This window comes from Delphinapterus leucas, chromosome 11 (genome assembly GCF_059928025.1).
Source record: "Delphinapterus leucas isolate spDelLeu-1000000601 "Yukka" chromosome 11, BTC_Dleu_Yukka2, whole genome shotgun sequence".
Taxonomy (NCBI): Eukaryota; Metazoa; Chordata; class Mammalia; order Artiodactyla; family Monodontidae; genus Delphinapterus; species Delphinapterus leucas.
This window is the reverse complement of record NC_143139.1, coordinates 60829037-60856180: the sequence shown is the minus strand read 5'-3', so window position 1 is coordinate 60856180 and position 27144 is coordinate 60829037. Positions and strand designations below refer to the sequence as shown.

The 27144-nt window shown below is 36.1% G+C and overlaps 1 protein-coding gene across 9 annotated transcripts in view; it reads left to right on the top strand.

The window, feature by feature from the left end:
- The window catches only part of OSBPL8 (oxysterol binding protein like 8), a 195713-nt gene that overhangs the window by 99054 nt on the left and 69515 nt on the right, over nt 1-27144 (top strand). For 6 of the 9 annotated variants that reach the window (XM_022559907.3, XM_022559908.3, XM_022559911.2 and 3 more), the window contains one exon: nt 947-1084. In XM_022559907.3, the coding sequence (XP_022415615.1) occupies nt 947-1084 (138 nt within the window). Of the gene's footprint in view, nt 1-946; nt 1085-22859; nt 25938-27144 lie in introns of those variants that run through there. The other 3 variants (XM_022559910.3, XM_022559912.3, XM_022559913.3) reach the window with 2 other exon arrangements.

Below are 27144 nucleotides of genomic sequence, written 5' to 3'. Positions count from 1 at the left end.
TGTTAAAACAATTAAATTTAAAAGATATGGTGATTAAAAATGTGAATATTAAGTTCTCATTAAGTTTAAAATTACATCTAGACTGAAGACAGAATCATCCTCTCTCAAGATAAAACTAAAGTTTTCATAGACTGAAAAGCAGTTATATAAAATGAAAGAATGGAGATCCTGGGGTACTGTGGATTTGCTCACGATTTGCCCTACTCCTTCAATGAGTATTTTTCTCTTTTCTGCCCTCTCTGGAACTGGACATTGCTCTCCTGTATTAGTAGCTTTGTCAAATGGGTGAATAGCAGCCTTAAACACTAGATTGATTGTTGGGACAGCAAGCTTTTGAGACCAGACTTTGAACCAAATGGTTCTGAGTTAGAATCTTACCTCTATTACTTAGTCTTAGGCAAGACAATCTCTGAACCTAAAGTTTCCCCATCTCTAAAACAAGAATCACACCTACTTTCCATGAAAATTAGAAATTAGAGTAGAAATTCTAATGAATATAAAATACCATTTTATACTGCTATTAATTTGTATTTTTTCTCATTACTAATGAGGTTGACTATCTTTTCATATGTTTACTGACCATTTGTATTTCTTCTGTGAAATGACATTGTCTTTTGCTTACTGCTCTATTGGCAAATATATAGAGTTAATAACACAATGAAAGGTTGACAGTAAACCTTGGAGTACTTTCATTATCAGAATATGTACTTTCATTTTTATGAGGTCTATAATTTGTATAATTTGACTCATACCTATAAATTCCTCTTGAATTGATAACAAACTAAAAATAAAACACTTATGTTAATTTTTTATTAAAGTATTGAGTTGGTAAAATGAATATAACCACTGAGGCCATTTCAGTCGTAGTTCTATTCCATGTTATTAACTATGCCGTTATGTAAATCTATGAATTAAGTACTAATTCTTTTTCCCTTCTTTCCTTGAGCTGTGGTAGCAAACAGTGACGATACTCAACACCTGACACCAGGAAAGATGAGTCAGCGCCAAGGGAAAGAAGCTTTTCCAACACCAACCAAAGATTTGTATCAGCCATGTTTTAGTCCAGCAAGTCCTCATAGCCAGGGTAAGGAGTTGTACTTTTAATGTTTTTTGTTGTTTTTGATGGTGTGGTGTGGTGTGTGTGTGCGTGTGCGTGTGTGTGTGTGTGTGTGTGTGTGTGTTTAGGGAGAAAATGACATTTGGGGGTCTATCATGACTTTTCTTTTGGACTGTTTGGTTTTATAAAGGTTGATGTTTGTTTTGCTTGTTCATAATACTCTTGAAATGAGTGCATTTTCCTTTGGAGTCCTTTAATTCCCCTTATATTCTACAACATATTTGGTTACTTGTATCATTCTTCTAATTCAGTGATTCTCAAACTTTTTGGTCCAGGACTCCTTTGTACTGTCAAAGATTACTGAAGCCCCCAAAGAACTTTCATTTATGTGGGTTAGGTAACCTCCTGATACTTAACTGTATTGTAAATTAAAACTAAAACCTTAAAAAAATGTTCAGTGTTTTTTTAATTGAAGTATAGTTGATGTACGTACAATATTATGCACATTACAAGTGTACAATATAGTGATTCACAATTTTTAAAGGTTATACTCCATTTATATTTATTATAAAATATTGGCTACATTCCCTGTGTCATATAATAAATCCTGTAGCTTATTTTATATGTAATAGTTTGTTTAAAATGTTTACTCTTAATTCATTTAAAATTAAATAATAAACCTATCACAGATTAATATGATTAAAATATTTTTATGAAAAATAACTGTCTCCCTCTCCCCCACCAAAAAAAGGTTGAGTGAGAATGAGAAGAGTAGTATTCTTTTCCCTCAGGGTCCCTCAACCTTGGCCCTATTGTCATTTGGGGCTGGATAATTCTTTGTTGAGGGGAGATATCCCGTGCATTGTAGGATATTTAGCAGCATCCTTGGCCACTATGCACTAGATGCCAATAGCATTTTTCCTGATTGTGACAACTAGAAACAGCTCTAGATCTTGACAAATGTCCCTTGCAGGACAAAATTGTCTCTGGCTGAGAACTACTGTTTTACAGTTTTTGCAAATCTCTTTAATTTTTATGTCTAGCTTTATCAAGGACATTTGTAAGTGAAACTGGTCTTCTTTTACTGCAAGTGCATGGCAGTGAAGAAATCAGTGACTACTACTGCAGTCTGGTGCCTCTGTTTTGATATGTGCTGAAGTGCCAGTGGTCTTACCCAGCATTGCTTTTGCACTATCAGTGAAAATGTCAACACAGTGAAAAAGTATTATGAGACTAGTTTTGACATTGCAGACCCTTTAAAAGAGTCTTGGGGACTTCCAGGGATTATGGAATTCCTAATTCATAATTGATACCTTTTGTATATTCGATTCTGCTTCTTAGCTAAAGTTTATTTGATCAAATGCTCTGAACTCTCCTGTGGTACTACTGGTAACTGTGGTGGAAAGACTTCTGCTTTTAAAATTAAGAACTTAAATTTGGTGTTTGAAAGCTGATATGTACTTAGGTTATCAAGTATTTTTTAAAATTTAGAGTCTTAATTATGTTATACTGTCTGTATAGTTAGTCAGGTTTTAGTGTTGTTACTTTATGAATTATTCATTGAAGTAGGCTTTAGTTACTTCTTTTTAAATGAATATTAACTGGTTAATAGTAAGTTACATGATCATTTTCTAACTTATTCCAGTGGAAAATGTTTTTCTAGTCAAGTGTTAGATGGAGACATTTTTATATAGCATTGCAGGAATTGGAAAAACTTTAACAAGATAAAAACAATTACTGCTATGCTAAAATTTATTGCTTGGTTGTTGAATATATTTTGGAAAGTTAACATTTTTGTTACTAAATGTTTTTTTGAAAATGGATATATGGTATACAATGGTATACATAAGCTTCATTAAGATAAAATTCTGAAAGGATGCAGCTTATGTGATGTTTTTGTTCTGTGCACCAGAATTTTGACTGTAATAAATATGGTTCATCTGATTCATATACCTGTGTACTAGACTATTTAGAGGAATTCTTTAACTTGGAATTTAATGAAACAACAAAAAGGTTAGTTACTAATCATTAAAAGTACTTTCATGTGTCACAAACATTTTCCGGCAAACAGGGAATTTGAGAGAATAGTACAATGAGCACTAATAAATCCATCAAGTAGATGTAAGAAATTATTAACCTTTTGTTGGATTTATTTTATTTATTTGGGGGTGGGGCTGGAATATTTGGAGTAAATCATAGACCTCATGATGTTGTACCCCCAAATACTTAATCCGTCTCTAAAAATTAAGAACATTTTCTTATATAACCATAAAACCTTTATTAGATCTAACAAAGTTAATGATAATTATTTAATATAAGCTAACACCTAGCTCAAATTTAAATTTCCCCAATTGTCCCCAAGTTTTTTGCAATAAGCTTCTTGAAACCAGGATCCAAGAAAAGTTCATGCATTGCATTTGGTTGTTATATAATTAAATCTCCTTTAACCCCAAAGAGCCTCCTTGTTTACTCTTATTTTATTTTCTCTTGTGCCTTTGACTTTTTTAAGAAACTAGGTCAGTGTCCCTACAGAGTGCTGGACCTTTTCGATTTGATTGCCTCCTTGCAGTATTGTTTTATTTGTTTCCCCGTGTCTTTTGTATTTTCTGTGAACTGGAAGTTAAATGCAAAGGCTTGGCTACATTCAGGTTGAACATTTTTGGCAAGATTGTTTTCTAGGGGATGTGTACCACTTCATGCTGCCTCGCATGAGAATTCACTCAACGTACGATTGTCCCACTATTAGTGATGTGAGATTGATCAGTAGGTTCAGGTGGTGGCAGCCTGATCCTTTTCAGTTGAAAGTTGCATCTTTTCTCCCCTTATAACCTGAAAGTAAAAGACAGTTGGCACCTAGTAAATATTCTGTTCCCCATCAACTTTTCACCTAAAGGTGTAAGCACTCTTTGATTATCAAGATCAATTAGGGTGGAAAACAACATTAGGGTGGAAAAATGGTGATTTTCTAATTCTGTCATTCTTTTTACGCTTGAAGTTTTTCTGTAAGAAAGAGATCTTAATTATCTTAAGGCTACCTAATAAACACTGAAATATAGTTCCTATAGGAAAGTCAAGATAAATGGTTATTGCCTCCTAAGTACCAGTGTTTTAGATTAAAAAGAAGACATAAAGCCTACTTCCGGTGGTGGCATATTTTTTTGGGCTTACAAATATTTTAATGTAAAGAACTCATGCATTGAAGATAATAATAGTATCTGTCCAGCACATAAGATTTTTATAAGGCTTAAAATGCGTTAATACATATAAAAAGCTTAGAACATAGCCTGGTAAATGATAACCACTCATGATAGCTGATTAATAATAATATAATAACCACAACAACAATATTATTACTATTATTATTGTTTTAAATAAATGATTCTATTTGAGTTGAAGGCTGATATTTCGACTTTTGCTGTACTTCAGCATCTTATAGAGGCTCAGTTGGAAATTCTTTTAGTATGGATGGCCATGTACAACCTCTAACTTTTGCATTTACAGCGTCCGTAGTGTTAGTTATATCTTGATTTACACCTAAATGTTCCTGGGTAAGTTATGGGTAAATTAATAGTTGTAGAGTGAATTACATACTGAACGTACTTCTCTTTTAAAGTCAACCTATTGGGTTTTTGTAATGTATAATATCTCCCTCTGGTTTACCTACTGAAATTCCACATCATAGTTTTCAGGTGTCAGAGGTGTGTTTGAAATAAGATAAACCCATTAACTCTTGGTTATGGTGAAGATAAATTATCGGGGATTAACAAATATCTAGAAAACCTCTTTGATAGGTCTGCCGTAACTCAAGTACTCTAGATCAGTATTTCAACTTCTGAATGGAAAGAATTAGAATTCCAAAACCTTATTGATAGTAATAATGACCAACATTTAAAGTTCCCTGTGTCTCTTAAGTGCTTTTTACATGTATTATTAGCTCCTGGAATTCTTATAAGAACCTTATGGTATATAAATCATTCTCCCTGTTTCACAAATGAAGAAACTGAGCAGTTGGTAAGGGTAATTTCCTTAATGTAGTTTACACAGTTAATATGTGATAGAGCTAAAATTTGAACCTAGTTATGACTCCAGAGGTTTATATTTTTAAAGTTTTGATCAATTTAGTCAGTTTTTTTTTTTTTTTTTTGCGGTACGCGGGCCTCTCACTGTTGTGGCCTCTCCCGTTGCGGAGCACACGCGCATGCCCAGCGGCCATGGCTCACGGGCCCAGCCCCTCCGCTGCATGTGGGATCCTCCTGGACCGGGGCACGAACCCGTGTCCCCTGCATCGGCAGGTGGACTCTCAACCACTGCGCCACCAGGGAAGCCCTAGTCATTAGATTTTTGAGGCTCAAATTTTACAAACCTTAACTCTGGCTCCTGTGTCTTTTGATATAACTCCATAATGTGTACAATGCTTTATGTGGAGTTTTTTTTCTTTCTTTCTTTGAGTAGTATCTAGGAGTACAGTTGTGAAATCATATGATGAGTGTATGTTTTACTTTATAAGAAATGGCCAAAACTGTATTCCAAAGTAGTTATACCATTTTACATTTGTCAGCAGTGAATGAACATTTCAGTTGCTCTGTAACCTTGATTTCTTTTAGTTTAGCCATTCTAGTGGATGGATAGTAATATCACATTGTGGTTTTAATTTGCATTTCCCTGATGACTAATAATGTTGAGCATCTTTTCATATGCTCAATGGCCACTTGTATATCTGAAGTGTCAGTTCAGATGTTTTTGCTCATTTAAAAATTTGGCTTGTCTTATTGAGTTTTAAGAATTTTAAAATATATTTCAGTATCATCCTTTGCTAGCTGTATATGTTGTATTTTCTTACAGTCTTGGCATGCCTTTTCATTGTCTAAATGATTTCTTTCAAAGAACAGATGTTTTTAATTTTGATGAAATCCAATTTATCAGTTTTTCCCTATGACTCGAGCTCTTTTTCCCCCCATTAAAGAAATCTTTGTCTACCCTAAAGTTGCAAAGAACACTTTTTGTGATTTCTTCTAGAAGTTTAAAGTGTCACAGCTCTGGTGTTTATCTTCATTTTCCTTCTTAACTATCATCGTCTTAGGTCAGGTCCTTATTATTCCATACAAACATTACTTAGTACCATAGTATCCTAACTCCTCTTAGGAACTTGCCTTCCAATATACCAGGCTCATCTTTCTTAACAAGACAACCAAACAGAAAATTATTGTTACATGTTAAGATGAGACTGTGATGGGACTGGGGTTCTTATAGATGTATTGGTCAGAGAACACATGGATCCTATGAAGTAGGTCTCTTAGGGAAATGATATGAATAAAGAGAAATAGAAAATTATAAATGAGAATACAGATTTTTATTATTCAAGCTTATAACTGAAAACTTCATTAGGTATCTGCATTTATGACACTCCCATTCTCAAAAAGCCAGTGGTTGACTGTTGCCTAGAGCAGTGACTCCTAAGTCTGGCTGTATCAGAGAATCACCTGGGAGCTTTCTTTGCTTAGATGTAGCTTCTTCTCCAACCTTTCAAAATCTCTAGGGTGAGTCTGTGTATTTGTGAAGCTCTCTAAGTGTATCTGATATAGCAACATTTGGATCAGCAAGCAGAAACCAGCAATAAAGAGCGTAAATTACAGATTTCATAATCTTGTAGTTAGAGCTGTTAGTATTTCTGACTTTATTCTTCCCTTCCAATTTCATTTTATATTTTCCCCCATCATGAACCTAGCTAGATGACTTTCTTCCCTGTTCCCCATAAGACTGTGCTTTTATTTATTCTCATTCTCCATCGTGGAACATTCTCTCCCTTCCCTCTGCTTATCTAATTCTTCCCAAATCGCGGGGTGCAAAAAAATGACCTCAAAATAAGGATCAGATCAAGAGTTCTTCTGTAAGATTTTTTTGGTTGAGACCTCAGAAAGATTTAAGACAATGCCTCTTAGAGCCTTTCAGCTAGAGAAAAGCACTGAAAAGAGTCTTAAAGGCATACCTTACAAGAATGTCTCAGCTAGTCCAAAGAGCTTCAAAGCTCTTAAGTCTGCTGTCCTACAGTACCATGACAGACAGCCCTAAGAAGGAAGTGGCCTATCTCAGAGATTAGTGGGTGTGATGTCTGTTTAATTGAGTTATTTCCAATAAAATTCATAGGAAATCCACAAAGTTTTTACAAGGATGGTACTAATCAAAGCACCACCAGCTTAGACAGAAAAGGATAGACAAAGTTCAACTAAAAAGAACCTTTGTATGTGTGGGGAATCCCAGTCTTATATGGGCAGGAAGCAAGCTGAGAAAGCTACACTGTTGCAAACGTGGACCATTTCTTACGAAATAGGAAGAGTGACCCGAGGATGGAGCTCCGAGCTTGGAGCCCAGAGTGTAGAGTCAACAGTAACAGAGGACTGTTTTCAGGGAGCAGAACTGTTGTTCTAGTCAAGTTGCTGATGACGTGTCCCTAGCAGATTTCACAATTGCTATGGCACTGATATGTGCCTTCTGTGTAACTCCCTATTCCCTACAGCTTTTGAACTCAAGTGTCTTATTGCAATTCTATCCCTGGCTTACTGCACTGGGGCAGATAAGTTATCTTTTGAGGCAATGGGATTTTGATTTAAGAGGAGCTGTATCAAAGGAACCATATGGGGACTTCCCTGGTGATCCAGTGGTTAAGACTCCACCCTTCCACTGCAGTGGGCATGGGTTCAGTCTCTGGTCAGGGAACTAAGATCCTGCATGCTGCGTGGCCAGAAATTTAAAAAAAAAAATTTAATTAAAAGAAAAAGGAACCATATATGCGGAACTAAACCCAAGGAATACATGTGCATTTGAACCTAATTTAGATAACAAGATCCTGGCCTTACAGCCAGTGCTGTAATAGGATGACATTTTGATTAGGGGAAGGGCATTGAGTATATTTGGCATGTGGAAGGAATGTAAATTAGGTGGACAGTGGTATATTTCCTTTTCAAAGATGACTGCAACAATGTCTTTCATCTCACATGCTCTTTTTCTATATGTCCTTACAACTTGCCCATCAAGAAATGGAGTCTATTCCTCTTCCACCCCTACCTCTGTTTAGTTCTAGGCTGGCCATGTCTGTTGGCCAGTCTATTGGCTATGACCAATAGAATGTAGTAGAAGTGACATTCTAGGACTTTTGAGACCAGGCATTAAAAAGATCTGGTAACTTCTATTTTTGTATATTGGAGGAAGTCAGCTTCCATGTAAAAGTCTCACCATCCACATACTAACAGCTGTATGAAAGCCCAAATTGGCCAACCCCTAGCTGTTCTAGTCACCTAGCTAAAGGACCAGAAATGTGAGTGAGGAAAGCATATTGGGATTTCCAGCAGATGCTATGTGGATTAGAGACAAGCAGTCCCCATCTGCCCCCCTCCCCCAGTTTGCCAAAATTGTAGAATTATGAGCAAATAATTTTAGTGTTTTAAACCACTACGTTTTGAGTGGTTTATTGTACAATAGATAACTGTAAGAGTAGGCAACACAAAATGATTAGAATTGCATTTATAAATTTGGAAGAATACAGTATATGAGAGAGGACTCATTACTAGACTGTACCGTCCAGGCGAGGTGAATACAGCCTGGATGAGAGTGACAGTTGCGTGAGTTTTAAAAAAAAAAGTGGAGAAATATATAGAGGAAAATTTCTCAGGGATTAGTGATTGATCGGGTTGGGGGGTGACAGAGGAAAAAGAGAGGGAGGGCTCAGCAATGACTCCTTGGTATTTTGCTTGGGAAACTAGTTCAGCAGTTTACCAAGGTAGGGGACTATGGAGGAAGACTATGTTTGGGGGAAAGATGCTGAGAACTCCAATTTTGGACATGGTGAGTTTGAAGGACTTTATCCATGTGGAGCTGTTGAGGAGGAAATTGGCTTTATGGGTTTAGAATTTAACAGACACTTAGGCACTAGAAATGTAGATTTGGAAGTCATCAGCTTAAATAGAGCAATTGAAGACAGTTACAACAATTGTGTAGATCAGTTTAGTGATTCTCAGACAGTACAGTTTTTTTTTTAATGAAATAGAATAGGATCAAAAGATCAGAGCTTACTTAATCTGATCTGTGAAATTGTTATCTGATACTCATATGTGTACACACACACACTTGATGTAAAATATATTTCTCATTGTGAGCTGTGAAAAGTTTGGAAAGAATTGTAGTTTGAGAAAAGAAAGGAGTTGGAATACAGTCCTAAGAAGTGTCAGCATTTAAGGATCTGTTGGAGAAGGGATTGGCAAAGAAGATTTGTAAAGGAATGTTATATCCCAGGAGAATGAAACAGGGTTTTATGAAGGAAGGGGAGTGACCTACAGTTTTATATATAACTCAAAAGTAAAGCCAGTTAAGACAACTGAAAAATTATCCATTGACAAGATATCTTTGATAACTTTTGTGAAATCAGTTTTGGAAACAGTGATGAAGCTAGATGGCAATAGGATGAGGAATAAGAAAGATAAGAAATTGGGGACAGTTAAGATAGCAAACTCTTAGGAATTGTGCCTTTGAAGGGGAGAAATATGTAGGGTAGATAGAAAAAGAACATGGGACAAAAAGGAGATTTGTTTTAAGATGAGATATTTGAGCATGTTCAGACATTGACAGGAGAAAGACAGTAGAGAGAAATACTATAGTAGAAAGGAGAATTAATAAGGCAGGTTCTCAGAGATGGGATCCATTGTGAAGATTAAGGGATCCACTGGACTAGGAATACAGCTAGAAAGTGGAGGAACCATAATAGTGGGATTGCCAAGTAGCGTTTAGGTTGGTATCAGTCTGACCTAGTATGGGATTTTCTTCTGTAACGTTAGGCCTTGCTTGGTGTACGCAACAAAAGAATGGTGGCAGAGTGAGTGTGGGATGCTGGCAAGGGAGTGGAGTTTGGTGGATGAGCTTGGTGGACTGCTTTGGTGGCGGGGTAGGATCTGTAGGAGGAAATGCCAGGATCAGTAGACGGCTTGGAAGCATTGTGTTAAGTGGCTGTAGGGGCAAGGGCTCTCTTATAGACAAATACTGAACTGATAAAATAATTGCAGGTTAGTGTAAAAGGAAGAGAGTTGTTGAGCGTAAATAAATGTCTGTTTGTCATATATATATATATATATATATATATATATATATATATATATATAAAATAAGTATATATTCCCCCATGCCTCACATAGTACCTGCAACATAGTAGGTACTTTTATGTTTAATAAGTGAATATGTGAATAAATATCTTTATTGAGTACCTGTTATGTGCTGGTTCCTGCCACTGTGAAGCTTATAGGCTCATTTTTTAATGAATGAATGCAATTTTGGAGGTGATCTTCACGTGCTGGAAGCCCCTTCTCTAACATGAACCTCACGTGTCATATTGTTCCTGTGTTTGCTAACGAGAGAGAGTGGATGACCAGGCAGACAGACAGATTGATTGATTGATTCATTCATTCACTCATTCATTCATTTAATATGACATTCGTTTTGCTGATATTTGCTGGACTCATACTAATAGCTACCATTTATTGAGCACTTACTGAGTTTGGCCATTATACTAAAAGGTTTATATTTCGAATTATATTTAACTTTTGAAACAACCCCGCAAGATATAGGCACAGTTACTATGTCTACTTTACATGTGAGGCAGTTGAGGATTAGGGATGTTAAGAAATTTGTTCAAATTCACAAAACTAGTATGTGTCAGAGGCAGGTTTCAAATTCGGGACTGTCAAAGCCCATAGCCTTTAACTATTCAACTATACTGGAGTGAATTACAGATCAGCTATTTTCTTTTTCTGTTTTATACATGGTATGGTGATAGAAATTTATGTTTTGCGAGTGCTTTAGAATGGCAAAGATTCTCACTGTTCCTGTTTTCTGGCTGAGTCTCCTTTATACATATTGATTCATACCAATTTAATGTGGGTCACTTTCCCTTAAAAACAACTTAAGTTTATTTTTTTGCACTGTGGTTTCCTTCCATCATTTTAGGATTTTTTTTCTTTTTTTTTTGGAGGAACTAGGGAGACTCTGGCTCTCCTCACTAAAGCCCACCACACACATCAATATAATCTTTCATTTGTTATCTGTTTAGATTATGATGATGAATTATTTGGATTATTCCAAAAATTGTGTATTTGCCAGATATTTTTCCCTGTTTGAAGACTAAGTACCAGTTCAAAGTAGTTTTAACTTAAGTATGATTACAATCTCTTAAGTAGAATGGTATTTGTTTTAGGCTGACTTGTTTGACTGTAATGTATTTCAGTTTTTTATCAAGAAAGAAAGACTTGTAGATTAATTAGGCTTGTTGTCTCCCTTTTCCCTGTACTTTTGAATAAGGACAATGCTAAGGCAGCCTAGAGACTAAATTATAGCTCATCTCACAGACAGATGCTCTACTCCCTCTAGATCACGTTTGAGATTATTATCAAAGCTTGATGAGTTACTAAATTTTATCTTGTAGCTACCCTTTCTTTCTCTGGTCATAAAAAGCTATTTTCACGGTTTTATTTTTTAAAAACCATCTTTCAATTGTAGTGCTTTGTGAGAGAATGTAAAATGTTGCTGTGCCAAAACTTATATGAATCCATTTCAAACTAACTTTTGTGTTTAAAATTTAAAAACTTTGAAAACTAAAAGTTTTACCTGCTCAATCAGTTTTATCAAAGTTAATTTAGGCCATGTTTGGTTTATCTAGGCTTGAATTAAAATGTCTACACTTAGTATTGAGTTTCTCTTATCCTTTAGTAAATTCTCTTAAACCTGTGAAGTCCCTTCACCTTGAATGCTCTGGCAGCATTAAATGTGGAGTGATGGGTCTATATCAAATACTTCTAACTTAACAGAAAACTTTAAAGGGGGATTTTCTTTAACAGGGAGTGTACTATTGTGAAGATATCATACCAGATTCCTCAGGGTGACAATTTTAGACATTGTTAATAAAATCTCAGGTGACTAATTCTGAGTACCTTCAGTAGAGTGGCTCACAGACCAAAGGAGACCTAGAAGTCAGTTTCCTCCCTGAAACGAAGCAATTCCTCCTTCCTTGGCAAGACATTTCTAGGGTCAATTCTGAACATATATGAGATCATACACACATTAACAAGTATGTTCTGGAACACATGTGTTATATTTCATGAAAATTGTTTTACCTAAAAGAAAACTTGAATTTATTCCCCACCCCCACTCTCTTTTTTTCCCTAGATGTTGTGCTATGGTAGATTGTTTTCTTTAGAAATAGTATAAATTAGAGATTATGTTGATTTTCTTCTAAGTTTCTGAGCCCTCAATAAGTTAGATTTCTGAAGTTATTTCGTAAGACACGGTTGTTTTCTGTTTTGAAATTCCTTGTGTTTGGGGAGTTGCTTCATAGAGCTATGAAAGTACCTATTAAGTAATGAAAGAGAATATAATATTTGGCAAGTTAAGAAAATAAGAATAAAATATTTTTCTAAATCTCTCTTGTGAAATGTTGCAATATCTGTATTCTTCGGCTGTTCCTACATGGGAAACTGAAATACTTTGAAATCATTTATTGAAAAGTGAGAATGAATAATTCAGCTTTGTTTTAAGCATCTTTACAAAGATGAGAGGGTCTGTCTTATCCTTGCCAGTCCTTACTAATTGCTTCTTTAACAAAGCAGTAAGATGAACATTAAGAACGCTAAAGGATGCTTTTCTCCCCATAAACGTTCATATATTCCTTCCCCCCCCAATTTATTTATTTATTAAGATAACAGTGAAGGATTGTCACAAAATACCTGCACTAGTTTCTCAGCTCTTTTCTGGTGGGATTTCCACCCCACAATTGTTTTCATAGTCGGAGAGGTTGACATCTCCCTCTTAGCCAGAATGGTAAAAGAGTTTCATTTGTAGAGTTAGCTGCTACAATTTTCCTTTTCCTTATTTGAGGCATGTGGAGGCAAGCTTTCTGTATTTTTAATGAGTATATAGCAAGATAATATCAGTTTAATTTACCAAGTAATATTTGCATAATTTCTGAGAGAAGATAAACAGTAGTTTCATAGAAACTTTTCTGTTTCCATTTCTTTGTGGTAACTTTGAACATATATTAAATTTTATTTAAGGATGAAACACTGAAAGTTTAGCAAACTCATCTTTTTCCAGGTGGAGGAAGGATGTTTGTAACAGAAGGACAAATACCAGCTGGGGAGTACAGGATTTTCCAAGGGTCTCCTCTATCAAGCCAGCCTTTATTTAGCCTGCTTAGTACCTACTTCTGTACTAGAGAGCAAGAACAAACAAAAAATGATATTCCTAGCTTCTGCCTTCAAGAGTTTAATTTGTGATTGCGAAGTTTAGGGACAAGAAGTAGGGAAACATAAGAAACATGAAAACATGTAGCTGAACTTTCACTTCCAGTAACATGGCAAACTAAATGTTCAGAGAAAACCTTCTTAGTAAGAACATCAGAATGCTGGACATGGTGTTTTAAAAATTTATTTTTAGAGTGTGACTGACCTGTCGGTAAAGTAAGGGAGTTAGTAAGAGTTATTGAGAGAAGGGAGCCAATTTAAAAAATAACCGCTTAAAATAACAGAAAATAAGGTACATAGCAATAATTCTAACAAGAGGTGTGAAATACCTTTAAGTAGAAAAGTATAATACTAAGAGTATGTATTCTCAATAAATGGAGAGACATACCATGTTTCTGATAGGAAAATTCAATGTTATTAGCATGTCACTTCTCAGATTGATTTTGTGTGTTTGATGTGTTTTGAATTCATGTCTCAACAGGATTTTTTTCATGGTACTTGATAAGGTGCTGTGTAACTCTCTAGGGAGAGCAGAGGGCAAAGAAGAGTCAAGACATTCCTGAAGAAGCAGAGCCAGACAAGGGTCAGGGCTTACTTAGTACTTAACAATGCTCTAGCAAATAAGATAGGTGGTATTCATGCTGATAGAGACAATGAGATGAATGAAACACAACAGAGACTTAGAAACAGACTCAAGCATATATGGAAACTCAGTTTATGACATATTACTCAATAAACTGTTTGGGGGAAATTAGTTATCTGTATGAGAAAAAATGAAAATAGATCTCTTCTACTAAATACAAAATCAATCCCAGATTAAATGTGAAAGATAAAGCTATTAAACTTTACAAAACATAGAAAAATATTTTTATATCCTTAAGGTAAAGAAGGATTTAACAAGACACACACACGTACGTGCGCACACACACACACACACACACACACACACACACCCCTCTCAAACTGAAGATTGACCCATTCTACCTTGTTGAGGTTAAGAATATCTGTTTATCTAAAGATACCACAAAAATAGTGAAGAAACAAATTGCTATGCATATAACTGACAATGAATTAATATCTAGGAAAAATAAAATACTCCTATGTATCAACCCAAAAGACCAAAACCCACTACAAAAATATACAAAAGACATGAATAGCTATTTACAGAAGAGATAACACAAAAGACCAGTAAGTGTGTAAGGATGTTTAACATTAGGAAACTGGCAAAAGTGAATTAATACTACAATGGATTTCCATTTTATACCCACTAGATTTAAAGTCCAACAAGTACAAGTGTCAGTGGGGACGTGAAACAACAGGAACTCTCATTTACTAGTAGTGAATGCTTATGTTGGTGATTTTGGAAAATAGTTTGGCATATTACATAGTAAAGTTGAAGATGAGCATACTCCTTAGTGTATCCTAGACTTAGTGAAACTCTCACAAATGTGTACCAGCAAATTGTCTGTAATAGAAAAAAAAAGAAATGGGGAAAACCCAAATGTCTATCATCAGTGGAATGAATAAATATCATAGTTATATTCATACAGTAGAATACTATGCAACAATGAAATGAATGATTTAAAGCTACAGGCATCAGTGTGGAAGCGTATACAAAACAAATTAAAGTTCATGCAGTATGATGACATTTATGTACAGTTTAAAAATAAGTAAAATGAATGAATGCATGGGACCTCCCTGGCAGTTAAGTGGTCCCACTGTAGGGGGCACAGGTTCTGGTTGGGGAACTAAGATTCTGCATGCTGCATGGTGTAGCTAAAAAAAAAAAAAAAAAAAAAAAAAAAAGAGAGAGAGAGAGAGAAAGAAAGAAAGAAAAAGAAAATAAAATGAATCAAGGGACTTCCCTAGCAGTCCAGTGGTTAAGACTGCACACTTCACTGCAGGGAGCATGCGTTCGATCCCTGGTTGGGGAAGTAATATCCTGCAAGCTGCGCCACACAGCCAAAAAAGAGAATCAATGCATTGTGTAGGGATAGGTACATGATAGAACAATAGAAGGAGTAAAATAGAATTTGGGATAATGGTTAACTCTGATTAGAAGGGAGGTGTGTACAATCAAGCATACATGGGAGCCATCAAAGACACTTGAAATGCTCTCTTTCTTAAGTTAGTGGTCATTACCTATGTTTTCATTTTTATTAATAATGTTTAAAATGTACACATGTTATATTCACTCTTGTGTATACGTCCTTAGAATAAATGCATCTCTCTTTTTTTAATGGTATAGTCTGTGGGCTAGTGCTGGTGCATGTGGTTCTTTCCTAGTTCTGTAAGTAGATGAGAAAAATAAATACACTATTACAATTTTTCACTAAGTGAAATTCCTTCAGTGTAAAGGACCGTCTTTATTATGAGATTATAGTCTTCCTGCTGTATGATATTTAATATCCCTTTGTGAATTGATGAAGACTGTGAATTATAGGTTTAAAAAAATATTATGTCTTCTCAAGATGAGAACCCTGATAGCAGTGCTACTGTTTTGGGGGGAAATTTTACTGGTCCCCAAATTCAAACTCTGTGAACCATAGGTTTATGTCATTTTCCTATGTGAGGAGATTGTGGGTATAGGGTAAAAAGATAAGGAAATCCTTGTATTTTGGATAGAGTAATGGACCATGAAGTTAGTTAGATATGTGGTTACAACTGTGGAATCAAAATAGCTTCTTCAGGACCTTGTTAGGCTCATCATTAGGAAATTTCTGGAGTGTGCCAGCCTATTTAATTTATATCCAACTCCAAAGCTTGCATAGAGTTGGATTGAGTCTCTGGTGGGTAAGTAAAAAGATGTGAGCATTAGCACCAATATTTGAACATCAGCTAAGAGAGGGAATGGAGAGATCAGTATCCATTCTTGCCGTCCTAAAACAAGCAATATTGTCTTATAACTTGGTTCCCATGCTTGGAGAGAAGAGCTGGAAGACTAGTTACTTGTGGAACACTAACATATTTAAATGGGTACAGTGGGGAGTGGGATTTTCTTTATCTGTTATGTTTTGAGAACTCAATTGTATGGAAGGAAAGAGTGTAGTAGCTTTTTTCTAACATGATACTTGCACAGCTTTCTAGTGGAAGAATTTTTGAAACAGATTTTTTAAAAGTTTTTAATTAAGTCCCTGATTTACAAACTGTCCCTATGTGTGAAAGATAATCTAGTTGAGTGGTCTCTGTCCTATAGGCTCCCCTTTCTTCTTCACTATCATTAAGATTTTTCTCACTTTACCCCTTCCCACTGCAGACCCTACTGTAGCCTGGGATCATGTTTTTTATCCCCCATCTTTGAGTCTCGCCTTACCACAAAATGGTTTGATGCTGGCATCTGTGTTGGCAGGCTTAGGGAAAGCAGAAAGAGGAGACAGGGGGGAAAGTAAACACTACTCTCACGGCTGGATTCTAATCTTGGCTCTATTGCTTGTTTACTGTGTGACTTTGAGCCTATGTGCCTCAGAGCTTGATTACCTGTAAAACCAGGATACTACTCCTTTTGTATGTCATGTTGTTGTTCTTTGAATCTATTGAGAACATATGTGAAAACACTTTTGAAAGCTTATTACTATATAATTATTAGGTAGTATTATGATGGTTACATTCATAGGTACTCTTAGTACATTTTCAGTTAGATTCTTGTGAACAGTCTTAGAAAGAAACCTAAGCACTTCATTTAACATTTACTTTGTGGAAATAGACTCTCCGAGTTTCAATCAACTTTTAATGAACATGAACTCACATATGTTGAAAGCTCAGTAAGAGCAGAAATTAGGGACTGTTATGTTCATAACTCTCTTGTGCTTAACATAATTCCTAACACAAAGTAGGTGCTTATTAAATTTTTATTGAATGAATGAATATCTAATATACAAATATAATTACAAAGAACTTTTCATCCAAAGGAAAGTACTGTCTTACACTTATTGCTGTGAATATGGATATATAGACAAGAATGCTATCCAGTCTAAAATTATACTAAGCCATCCTTTTAATTTTGTATGTGCATTTACATGTGCTGTTAAGTTGAGAACGTATTTAATGCTGAGAAGCTACAGTTATTTTCTGAGGTAATGTGGGATAATAAGATTGCTTTGTATAATTTTCAAGCCATATAATCATCAATGAAATTTTACTAATTACAGCTAAGAAATTAATTGTCATATTGGAGGATGGAAATTGACTGAGAACTTTATTGTTGTGTTTTATATTTTAAAGCAAAGGTCATTATCAACCATCTTAATTTATATGTTCTTTGAAAGGTTATTAATAGGCTTTTTTGCTAACCCTGTGCTGCTTAAATAATAGTAAATAGCTATATTATTTTTTAAATTTCATGCTCTATAAGGAAACTTACTGCTGAATTTGTATAGTACCACCCTCAGATATTTAGTTCATTTTTTAGGGCAGTGGTTCTCTTCATGTTTGGACATAATACTTTCTTAAATTCTTATTGGTTGATTTTTGTTTTCAGTATTTTGATCTTTTTCCAACTCTTCTTGCTGCTTTAAGGATTTTAAAATCTCTTAAAGCCTAAGTTTATTATCTTGGGATTCAAGATAAAGTATATAGCTCTTATAATACTTTCATCATAATTTAAATCAATATATTTTATCATGAGTGTGCATATGGAACTTTATAGAGTTTAGAGGGATTTTCCAACTACCAAATTAGATGATTTCAGAATATCAGCTATGTTTGCTTCATCTGTTTTTAAAATAAAGATGGTCTGGAATTTGTCCAGGGAACTCATTGGAGTTCTGTTATTACAGTGAGATGCCTTCTCCAGTCCTAATCTTTTGGCTCTATAGAAAGAAGTTGAAGCTGGGCATTTTCTTTGGGCATATAGCAGGAACATCTAAAGATCTTCTTATTATGGCCTTTCATGGTTTTTTCCTCTGCTCAAATGTCTGCCATTTTAATATGGAAAGAGTCCCTAGACCAAAGATAATATATGTAGTTGGTCTCTAGTGGCAAGGAGCTATTAGTTCTTTTTAGTGTTAGGGAATTTCAAAAGGAATAATATCATTTATGTCAGTGTTTTCCTATTTTGACAGTGATCCATATAAGAAATACATTTTATGTCACTACCCAAAACATAATGTGTGTGTGTGTGTAGTTATATAAAGAGTCTTAAACAGTGGATACACCTAGAGTCTGTCATACAGCGTGAAGTAAATCAGAAAGAAAAAGACAAATACCGTATGCTAACACATATATATGGAATTTAAGAAAAAAAAAATGTCATGAAGAACCTAGGGGTAAGACAGGAATAAAGACGCAGACCTACTGGAGAATGGACTTGAGGATATGGGGAGGGGGAAGGGTGACCTGTGACAGGGCAAGAGAGAGTCATGGACATATACACACTAACAAACGTAAGGTAGATAGCTAGTGGGAAGCAGCCGCATGGCACAGGGATATCGGCTCGGTGCTTTGTGACAGCCTGCAGGGGTGGGATAGGGAGGGTGGGAGGGAGGGAGACGCAAGAGGGAAGACATATGGGAACATATGTATATGTATAACTGATTCACTTTGTTATAAAGCAGAAACTAACACACCATTGTAAAGCAATTATACCCCAATAAAGATGTTAAAAAAAAAAGTCTTAAATGATTGATGAAACAACTCGCCTTTTAATATCAGAGTATGATGCACTCTAATATTTCCTATCTTGGCTTATTCTGTTTCATTTTTTTTAAATGCTATTTGTGAGTCACTAAATTGATTTTCAACTTACCAATGAATGGTAACTTGAATTTTGAGAAGCATGTTCAAAATAAGTAAGTTTATCCATAGGTCAAAATCTATTTCTAATATAAGTGTTTCACATGACTTTCAAAACTATTATGATGATCTTACAACATTCTTGTTTTGTCATTTTTCTTGTTTTCATACATAGATAATGTAGTGTAAAATGAGAGAGATGATAAATTCAAATGTTAACCCAGATATGTTTGAAGAATGTTCAGCTTTGCTATAAGTTTTACAGTAGTTGAATCTAGCCAGCAAGGCACAGTAAATGTGATTATGCTGCAGGTCTTTAAAAATTTTTTTTATTTAATTTTTAATTTTTTTTTGGCTGCATTTGGGTCCTTCGTTGCTGCATGGCTTTCTCTCTAGTTGTGGCGAGCGGGGGCTACTCTTTGCTGCGGTGCACGGGCTTCTCACTGTGGTGGCTTCTCTTGTTGAGGAGCACAGGCTCTGGGTGCGCGGGCTTCAGTAGTTGCAGCATGCAGCCTCAGTAGTTTTGGCGTGTGGGCTTCAGTAGTTGCAGCGCGTGGGCTCAGTAATTGTTGCTCACGGGCTTAATTGCTCTGTGGCACGTGGGATCTTCCCGGACTAGGGATCGAACGCATGTCCCCTGCATTGGCAGGCGGACTCTTAACCACTGTGCCACCAGGGAAGTCCTAAAGATTTTTTATTGAAGTATAGTTGATTTGCAATGCTGTGTTAGTTTTGGTATAGTGCAGCAAAGTGATTCAGCTATACATATATATATAGGTTTGTATCTGCTAATCCCAAACTCCTAATTTATCCCTTCCCCACCCCCTTTCCCATTTGGTAACCATAAGTTTGTTTTCTATGTCTGTGAGTCTATTTCTGTTTTTGTAAATAAGTTCATTTGTATCATATTTTTATAAGTGATAGCATATGATTTTTGTCTTTCTTTGTCTGACTTAACTTAGTATGATAATCTCTAGGTCCATCCATGTTGCTGCAAATGGCATTATTTCATTCTTGTTTATGGCTAAGTAGTGTTCCATTGTGTATATATACCATATCTTCTTTATCCATTCATCTGTCGATGGACATTTAGCTTGCTTCCACGTCTTGGCTATTGCAAATTGTGCTGCTATGAACATAGGAGTGTGTGTATCTTTTCAAATTAGCGTTTTCTCTGGATATATGCCTACAAGTGGGATTGCTGGATCATATGGCAATTCTCTTTTTAGTTTTTTAAGGAACCTCCATACTGTTTTCCATAGTGTCTGCACCAATTTACATTCTCAGCAACAGTGTAGGAGGGTTCTCTTTTCTCCACACCCTCTCCAGCATTTGTTATTTGTAGACTTTTTAATGATGGCCATTCTGGCCAGTGTGAGGTGATACCTCATTGTAGTTTTGATTTGCATTTCTTTAGTTATTAGCAATGTTGAGCATCTTTTCATGTGCCTATTGTCCATTTGTATGTCTTCTTTGCTCTTCTACCTATTTTTTTATTGGGTTTTTGTTGTTGTTGTTATTGAGTTCTATGAGCTGTTTGTATGTTTTGGAAATTAGGCCCTTGTCAGTCATAACGATTCCCAGGAAAAGATAAGCTGAATAGAGTCTCTGGGTTATAGTTTGGCTTTGATTTCTTTGAGAGTTTAACAGGAATCTCTTCTTTGGAAAGCACTGGGCAAGTGAGCCCTGGGATACATAGGGTTCATCATAGCTTGCAGTTTAGGTACTAGATACCTTACAGTAACATGGTCATGAAAGGTATTTTCTGCCTTTTAGTTCACCATGTCCTACCAAGAATAGGTAGAAAATAGAACATATAAATTTAAAACTTTTGCTTTGTGAAAGAAAGTGACAAGAGAATGAGCTCACAAGCCAAAGACTGGGAGAAAATATTTGCAAAAGGCACACCTAGAAAGGACTTATCCAATGATATACAAAGAGTTCTAGCAATAAGAAAACAACTCGATTAAAAAATGGGCCAAAGACCTTAACAGACACCTCACCAGAGAAGATATACAGATAGCAAGTAAGCATATGAAAAGATGTTCCATGTCATATGTCATCAGGGAAGTACAAATTAAAACAACAAGATACAACCACTGCACACCTATTAGGATGGCCAAAATCTGGAACATTGACACCGTGAAATGCTGGCAAGGATGTGGAACAGCAGGAACTCTCGTTCATTGTTGGTGGAACTGCACAACGGTACAATCATTTCAGAGGACAGTTTGGAGGTTTCTTACAAAACTAAATCATATTCTTACCATATGGTCAAGCAGTCACACTGCTTGATATTTATCCAAAGGGGTTGAGAACTTATGTCCTCACAAAACCTACACAAAGATGTTTATAACAACTTTATTTTATAATTGCCAAAACTTGGAAGCAACCAAGTTTTGTCCTTCTGTAGGTGAAAGGATAAATAAACTGTGATGCATCCAGACAGTGGAATATTGTTTAGAGCTAAAAAGAAATGAGATATCGGGACTTCCCTGGTGGTCCAGTGGTTAAGAATCCACCTTCCAATGCAGGGAACATGGGTTTGATCCCTGATGGGGGTACTAAGATCCCACATGCTGCGGGGCAACTGGGCTCTCGCAATTCAACTACTGAGCCTGCGCACCACAACTGGAGAGCCCATGTGCCACAACTGCTGAGCCCGCGCGCTCTGGAGCCCGCATGCCACAACTAGAGAAAAGCCTGCACGCACCGCAGCAAAGAGCCCGCACGCTACAACGAAAGATCCTGCGTGCGCAACTAAGACCTGACACAGCCAAAAATTAATAAATAAATTAACAAAAAAAAATAAAGAAATGAGATATCAAGCCATAGAGGAACCTAAAATGCATATTGCTAAGTGAAGGAAGCCGACCTGAAAAGGCTTCAGACTGTATGATACCAGTTACCTGACATTATGGTAGAGGCAGAATTATGGACACAGTAAAGATTAGTGGTTTCCAGGAGTTAGAGAGGAGGGAGGAATGAATAGTTGAAGCACAGAAGATTTTTAGGGCAGTGAAAATACCCCATTTTCACTGTTAGGAACCTGTTAGGAACCGGGCCGCAGAGCAGGAGGTGAGCGGCAGGCGAGCGAGCGAAGCTGCATCTGCCGCTCCCCCTTGCTCGCGTTACCGCCTGAGCCATCCCCCCGGTCTGTGGAAAAATTGTCTTCCGCAAAACCGGTCCCTGGTGCCAGAAAGGTTGGGTATTCTGTCCTAAAGTACGCTGTGGACTTTGGGTGATGATGATGTGTTAATACAGATTCATCAGTTGTAACAAATGTTCTACTCTGGTGTGGGAAATTTATAATGGCAGAGGCCATGCATGTGTGGAGGCAGGGGGTATATGGGAAATATCTGTACCTTCCTCTTAATGTTGCTGTGAATCTAAAACTGCTCTAAAAATAAAGTCTTTAAGAAAAAACAGTTCAACATATTTGGAGTATCCTCAGTTTATCCAGACATCAGGGGCTGAGAGAAAGAGAAAAAGCTTCATCAGCATACTGTCAAGACAAGCCAAGGTCAGAAAAGAATTTGGGCAAAGCTCACCCACAGAATTTGTCTTTTGGGTCAAAAAGAGATAGTAGGAGATGTTTGGTGATGACAGTTTTTTAAGCTCAGTATCCTGTTTCCTGTATTCCATGCATTCTTAATTTGCCATCACTTTTTGGCAAAGTATATATATATATATATATATATATATATATATATTTTTTTTTTTTTTTTTTTTTTTTGCAGTACGCAGGCCTTTCACTGTTGTGGCCTCTCCCGTTGGCGGAGCACAGGCTCCGGACGCGCAGGCTCAGCGGCCATGGCTCACAGGCCCAGCCTCTCCATGGCATGTGGGATCTTCCCAGACCGGGGCACGAATTTATTTACTTTATTTTTGGCTGCGTTGGGTCTTTATTGCTGCGCGGGCTTTGTCTAGTTGCGGCGAGCAGGGGCTGCTCTTCATTGCAGTGCGCGGGCTTCTCATTGCAGTGGCTTCTCTTGTTGCGGAGCACGGGCTCTAGGAGCATGGGCTTCAGCAGTTGTGGCTCTCGGGCCCTAGAGCACAGGCTCAGTAGTTGTGGCGCATGGGCTTAGTTGCTCCGCGGCATGTGGGATCTTCCTGGACCAGGGCTCGAACCCGTGTATCCTGCATTGGCAGGCGGATTCTTAACCACTACGCCACCAGGGAAGCCCTAGATCATATATTTTTGTATAGCCTTTCTCAAGGAAGTTCCTTAGAGGGAAGTAAGGAAGGCCTGTGGAAAATAATATAGGTGAATATTTTCTCAATTCTCCCAAGTATATGGTACATGATTAGAGCCATTATAGATGCATGGGAGAAAAAATTAATTCATTCTGAAGAGTGGATGTTTTAGTGCATTAGGCCTATTTCTATTGTAGAACCCCAGGTGAGAATGGCTACTCTAGTAAATTCTTTAAAAACATTCATGGAAAGTAAATTTTTAAGACCTCGCATATCTAAAAATTATTTTATCCTAATATGTAATTGATAATTTGACTGGGTATGGAATACTAAATTGGAAGTCATTTCCTTCTAATTTTGAAGGCCTTGTCTGTATTTTTGTCTTGATTTCAGTATTGTTGATGTCAGTAACTTGTCTGATTCCTCATCTTGGTTCTGTAAATTATATGCACAAGAATTCTTCGCCATGAGTAGGATTAGTTCTCAGTTTTTACCACTGCTGGTTTGTGGTTAAGCTTTCCTGAATCTGCAGGACAGTGACTACAAGTTCCTTTCATGCTCTCCACTGTCAAACTTATGTTGTTGATGTATCTTCTCCTGGATACATGCTTGTAGGCTACATACCCATACCTGCTTATATTTTTTAAAAAATACTCGTTTCCTGTCATTTTTGTCAAGTTTTAGGAGGGAATACATGAGGTCAGTATCTTTTTTAACCTGGAACCGTTCTTGATTTTACATGTATATTATCCAATTTGATCCTTATAACAATCCTGTAATATAGGGAATATTATTAGCATTTTATAGATGAGGAAACAGACCCAGAGAAATTAAGTCAATTGCTCAAATGCATCCAGCTAGGATAGAGCTAGGATTTGGACCCAGGCAGTTTTAATTTAAAATTCTGTTTAACCATTATACTATAAATGCCTTTTTTGATGTTATATTCTTCATGTCTTGAGAGCCAAGTACCATTGCATGAATTAATTATAATTATTTTTCTTTTGCCTGTATTAAATGGTAATCTATGTTTCATGGCATGGAGAAAAGAGAAAAAAAAACAACCCAAAAAACAAACACACAAAACCTGTTATAGTTGTAGGTATCAACCATAAACTGTTTTTACCACTAATTGATTTTGAAATACCTTTGTCAAAGAAATAATATGTTATGTATATATTGTTTGTTTATTTTTAAGTGTCCTTTCTTGTGAAGAGAAACAGTCTGAGACTATATGGGATGCTGTTGTATATGAGTGGAGAACCAGCCTTGAAGTGTATGCATAGTAAGGAAGGAAACAGATCTTATACTAAGGTCTATAAAATGAACCACTAAATCAGTTGTAATTGAGTTGTTGTTGTCTAGCTAAGGAGGTGTATTTCCAGGTTGAAAGAACTGTGATCAGAAAAAGCAGTCTAGAGTATATAGAGAAAGTAATTGACTTAGAGTTTTTAATTTTAGTTAAGGTGTAGAGTGAGGCAAATGGATTTTAATATAAGTAGGAAAGAATTCTCTGGAGTTTTAAAGATTAGGAATAAAGAGACGACATAGTGTATCATTTTGGCTATGGGTCTTTCCTGTTAGATTTAATGATGTGGGATCATACCAGTCACGTAGTTTTAACCTAGAAAAGAAAGATATTTCCATCTGTTACTGTGATAATAATGCTACATTTTTTTAATAAGAGTTTTAAGTGGAAAATACTTGTTGGTAGATTATATATTTTGAAAAGTTTAAATGTAATGAAGAGGAACTACAGCAGCTGTTTCAAAGAAACATATATTGGGGCATGCAGCATTATTAATGGTGTCCCTTTAATCTTTTCTGTTGATTGGTTTGCATTAATACTGTCTTAATGATGCATATATCCCTACTAGAGGTAAAACTTAAATGTTTGTTCTCTGCTTTAGCCGCTGGAATCCATCAGAACCGAGTGTGAAAGAATATCTTTCCTTATGAATTCTTAATCATGGCTGAAGCAAGCAGTAGATTAGATATAAATCTAGAAGCTTCAGGAAAGATAAACAGTGTTATGTGTATATCCATTTTTAAAGTAAGCAAAAACTGGAAAGGAAAGAATTGGAAGAGGTGGGAAATGTGGCCGATACTATAAAAATGTAATGGATATGAGAAGAGGATTGCGTTTTTTGGGAAAAGAGAAACTGATCTTATTACTTCAGCCTGAATCTCTAAGTATTGATCTTGCTTTGTTTTCCTAAAGCAGCAACTCAACCCAAGGCATTACTGGTTTGATAAAAAGGTGAAACGGTGGAATAGCCTTTCTTGTTTATCAGTTCATTTTTTAAAAAAACCCCAGCAGCATGACTTAGTGCCTTTTCTGTCAGTCTCTTTCTCTATCTGTTTATTGCTGATTTGACAGTCTCTGGTCCTTCTCCTTTGCTGTTAAATGTGTGTCCTTTGTTTGTGCTGGTGGGTTTTGCTATATTTGGATGTGAGAGAAAAGCCTGTCATTGCCATATTCGTCTAAGTAGGCTTCTCGGTGAGCATATACATTAAATAGACTTTCTAAGCCATGAAGGAAGAGAGCTCACAACAACGTAGATTTTCTTCCTGTACTGTGGTTTCGCCTGTTTTATTTCCTCCACGAATTGATGGCCGAAAGCTGGTCCGGAATGCTTCATTTGGAGGATACAATGAACTTTCTCCTTCGTTGCCAGGTTTGTTTGTTTAATCTTGTATTCTTTTCTTAATTTCTTATAGATTTTTTAAAATAAACTAGATGTTTTAACATCTTAAAACTGCTTTTGTTTAAACAAAACAATTCTATAGTGAAAGGTTAGATTTTAGTAACTGCTGCTATATGGCTTGGCTTTTCCATATTTTCTTTTACAGTCTCTTTAAGCTTGAACTTGAAAACTAATGATTCAGTGAAGTATGAATCTTGAGTGCTGATAGCATAAATTTTTGCTTTAACTATTGCAATAAATATTATAACCCTTTGATAAAAATAAAGCCCTTTCTAGACTTCAGATAAAATTCTATAGATAAACCAATTGCAAATGAAACCCACATATTTAATATTGATACTTGTTAGACTATTTCAAGCAAAATAGTAACTATGTGAAAATTGATGTTCAGTTTAAACTTTAATAGCTTAAGTCCTGACTAACGTGAAGTTTTCTACCTAAATATAATTTTGGAAATGCCTTACTTTGTGTTGTTAGATGTGTTTGGGTATCATAAGTTTTTGCTTAAAAAATGTTATTTTTCTGGTAGTATTTATTAAATGAAATTAGGCATTGACAGCTATGATTCGGACATTAAACACTTGGTCAATGAGATGTAGATGTAAGCTGATCTTTTATTGCTTGAAAAAGATTTATTGTAGCAAATATTTGGTTATAAATTTTAAAATATAAATAATTTCTGTTTTGTTTTCAAAATATTAAGCTGCTACATAATCATATCTACTCTTTTAAGGTTGTATTTTTCTTTTAAAATAAAAATATTCTTTTAATACTCATGGTAAAGAAGTATTGACTGAAACTGGTGCTTGTTTTAATTGTTTTGTTGTTGTTATTGTTGTTGTTTTGCGGTACGCGGGCCTCTCACTGCTGTGGCCTCTCCCGTTGCGGAGCACAGGCTCTGGACGCGCAGGCCCAGCAGCCATGGCTCATGAGCCCAGCCGCTCCGCGGCACATGGGATCTTCCCGGACCAGGGCACGAACCCGCGTCTCCTGCATTGGCAGGCGGACTCGCAACCACTGCGCCCTAATTGTTTATATATTTTTCTGACACACATTTTGTGAAATTCGAATTATATTTTCATTTTTCACACTAACCTTTATTCTTAGCTTTTTGTGAATATTCATGCCGCTAGGCAGTATATGCATTCTTTTGAGATGATGAAACAACTTGTAGAAA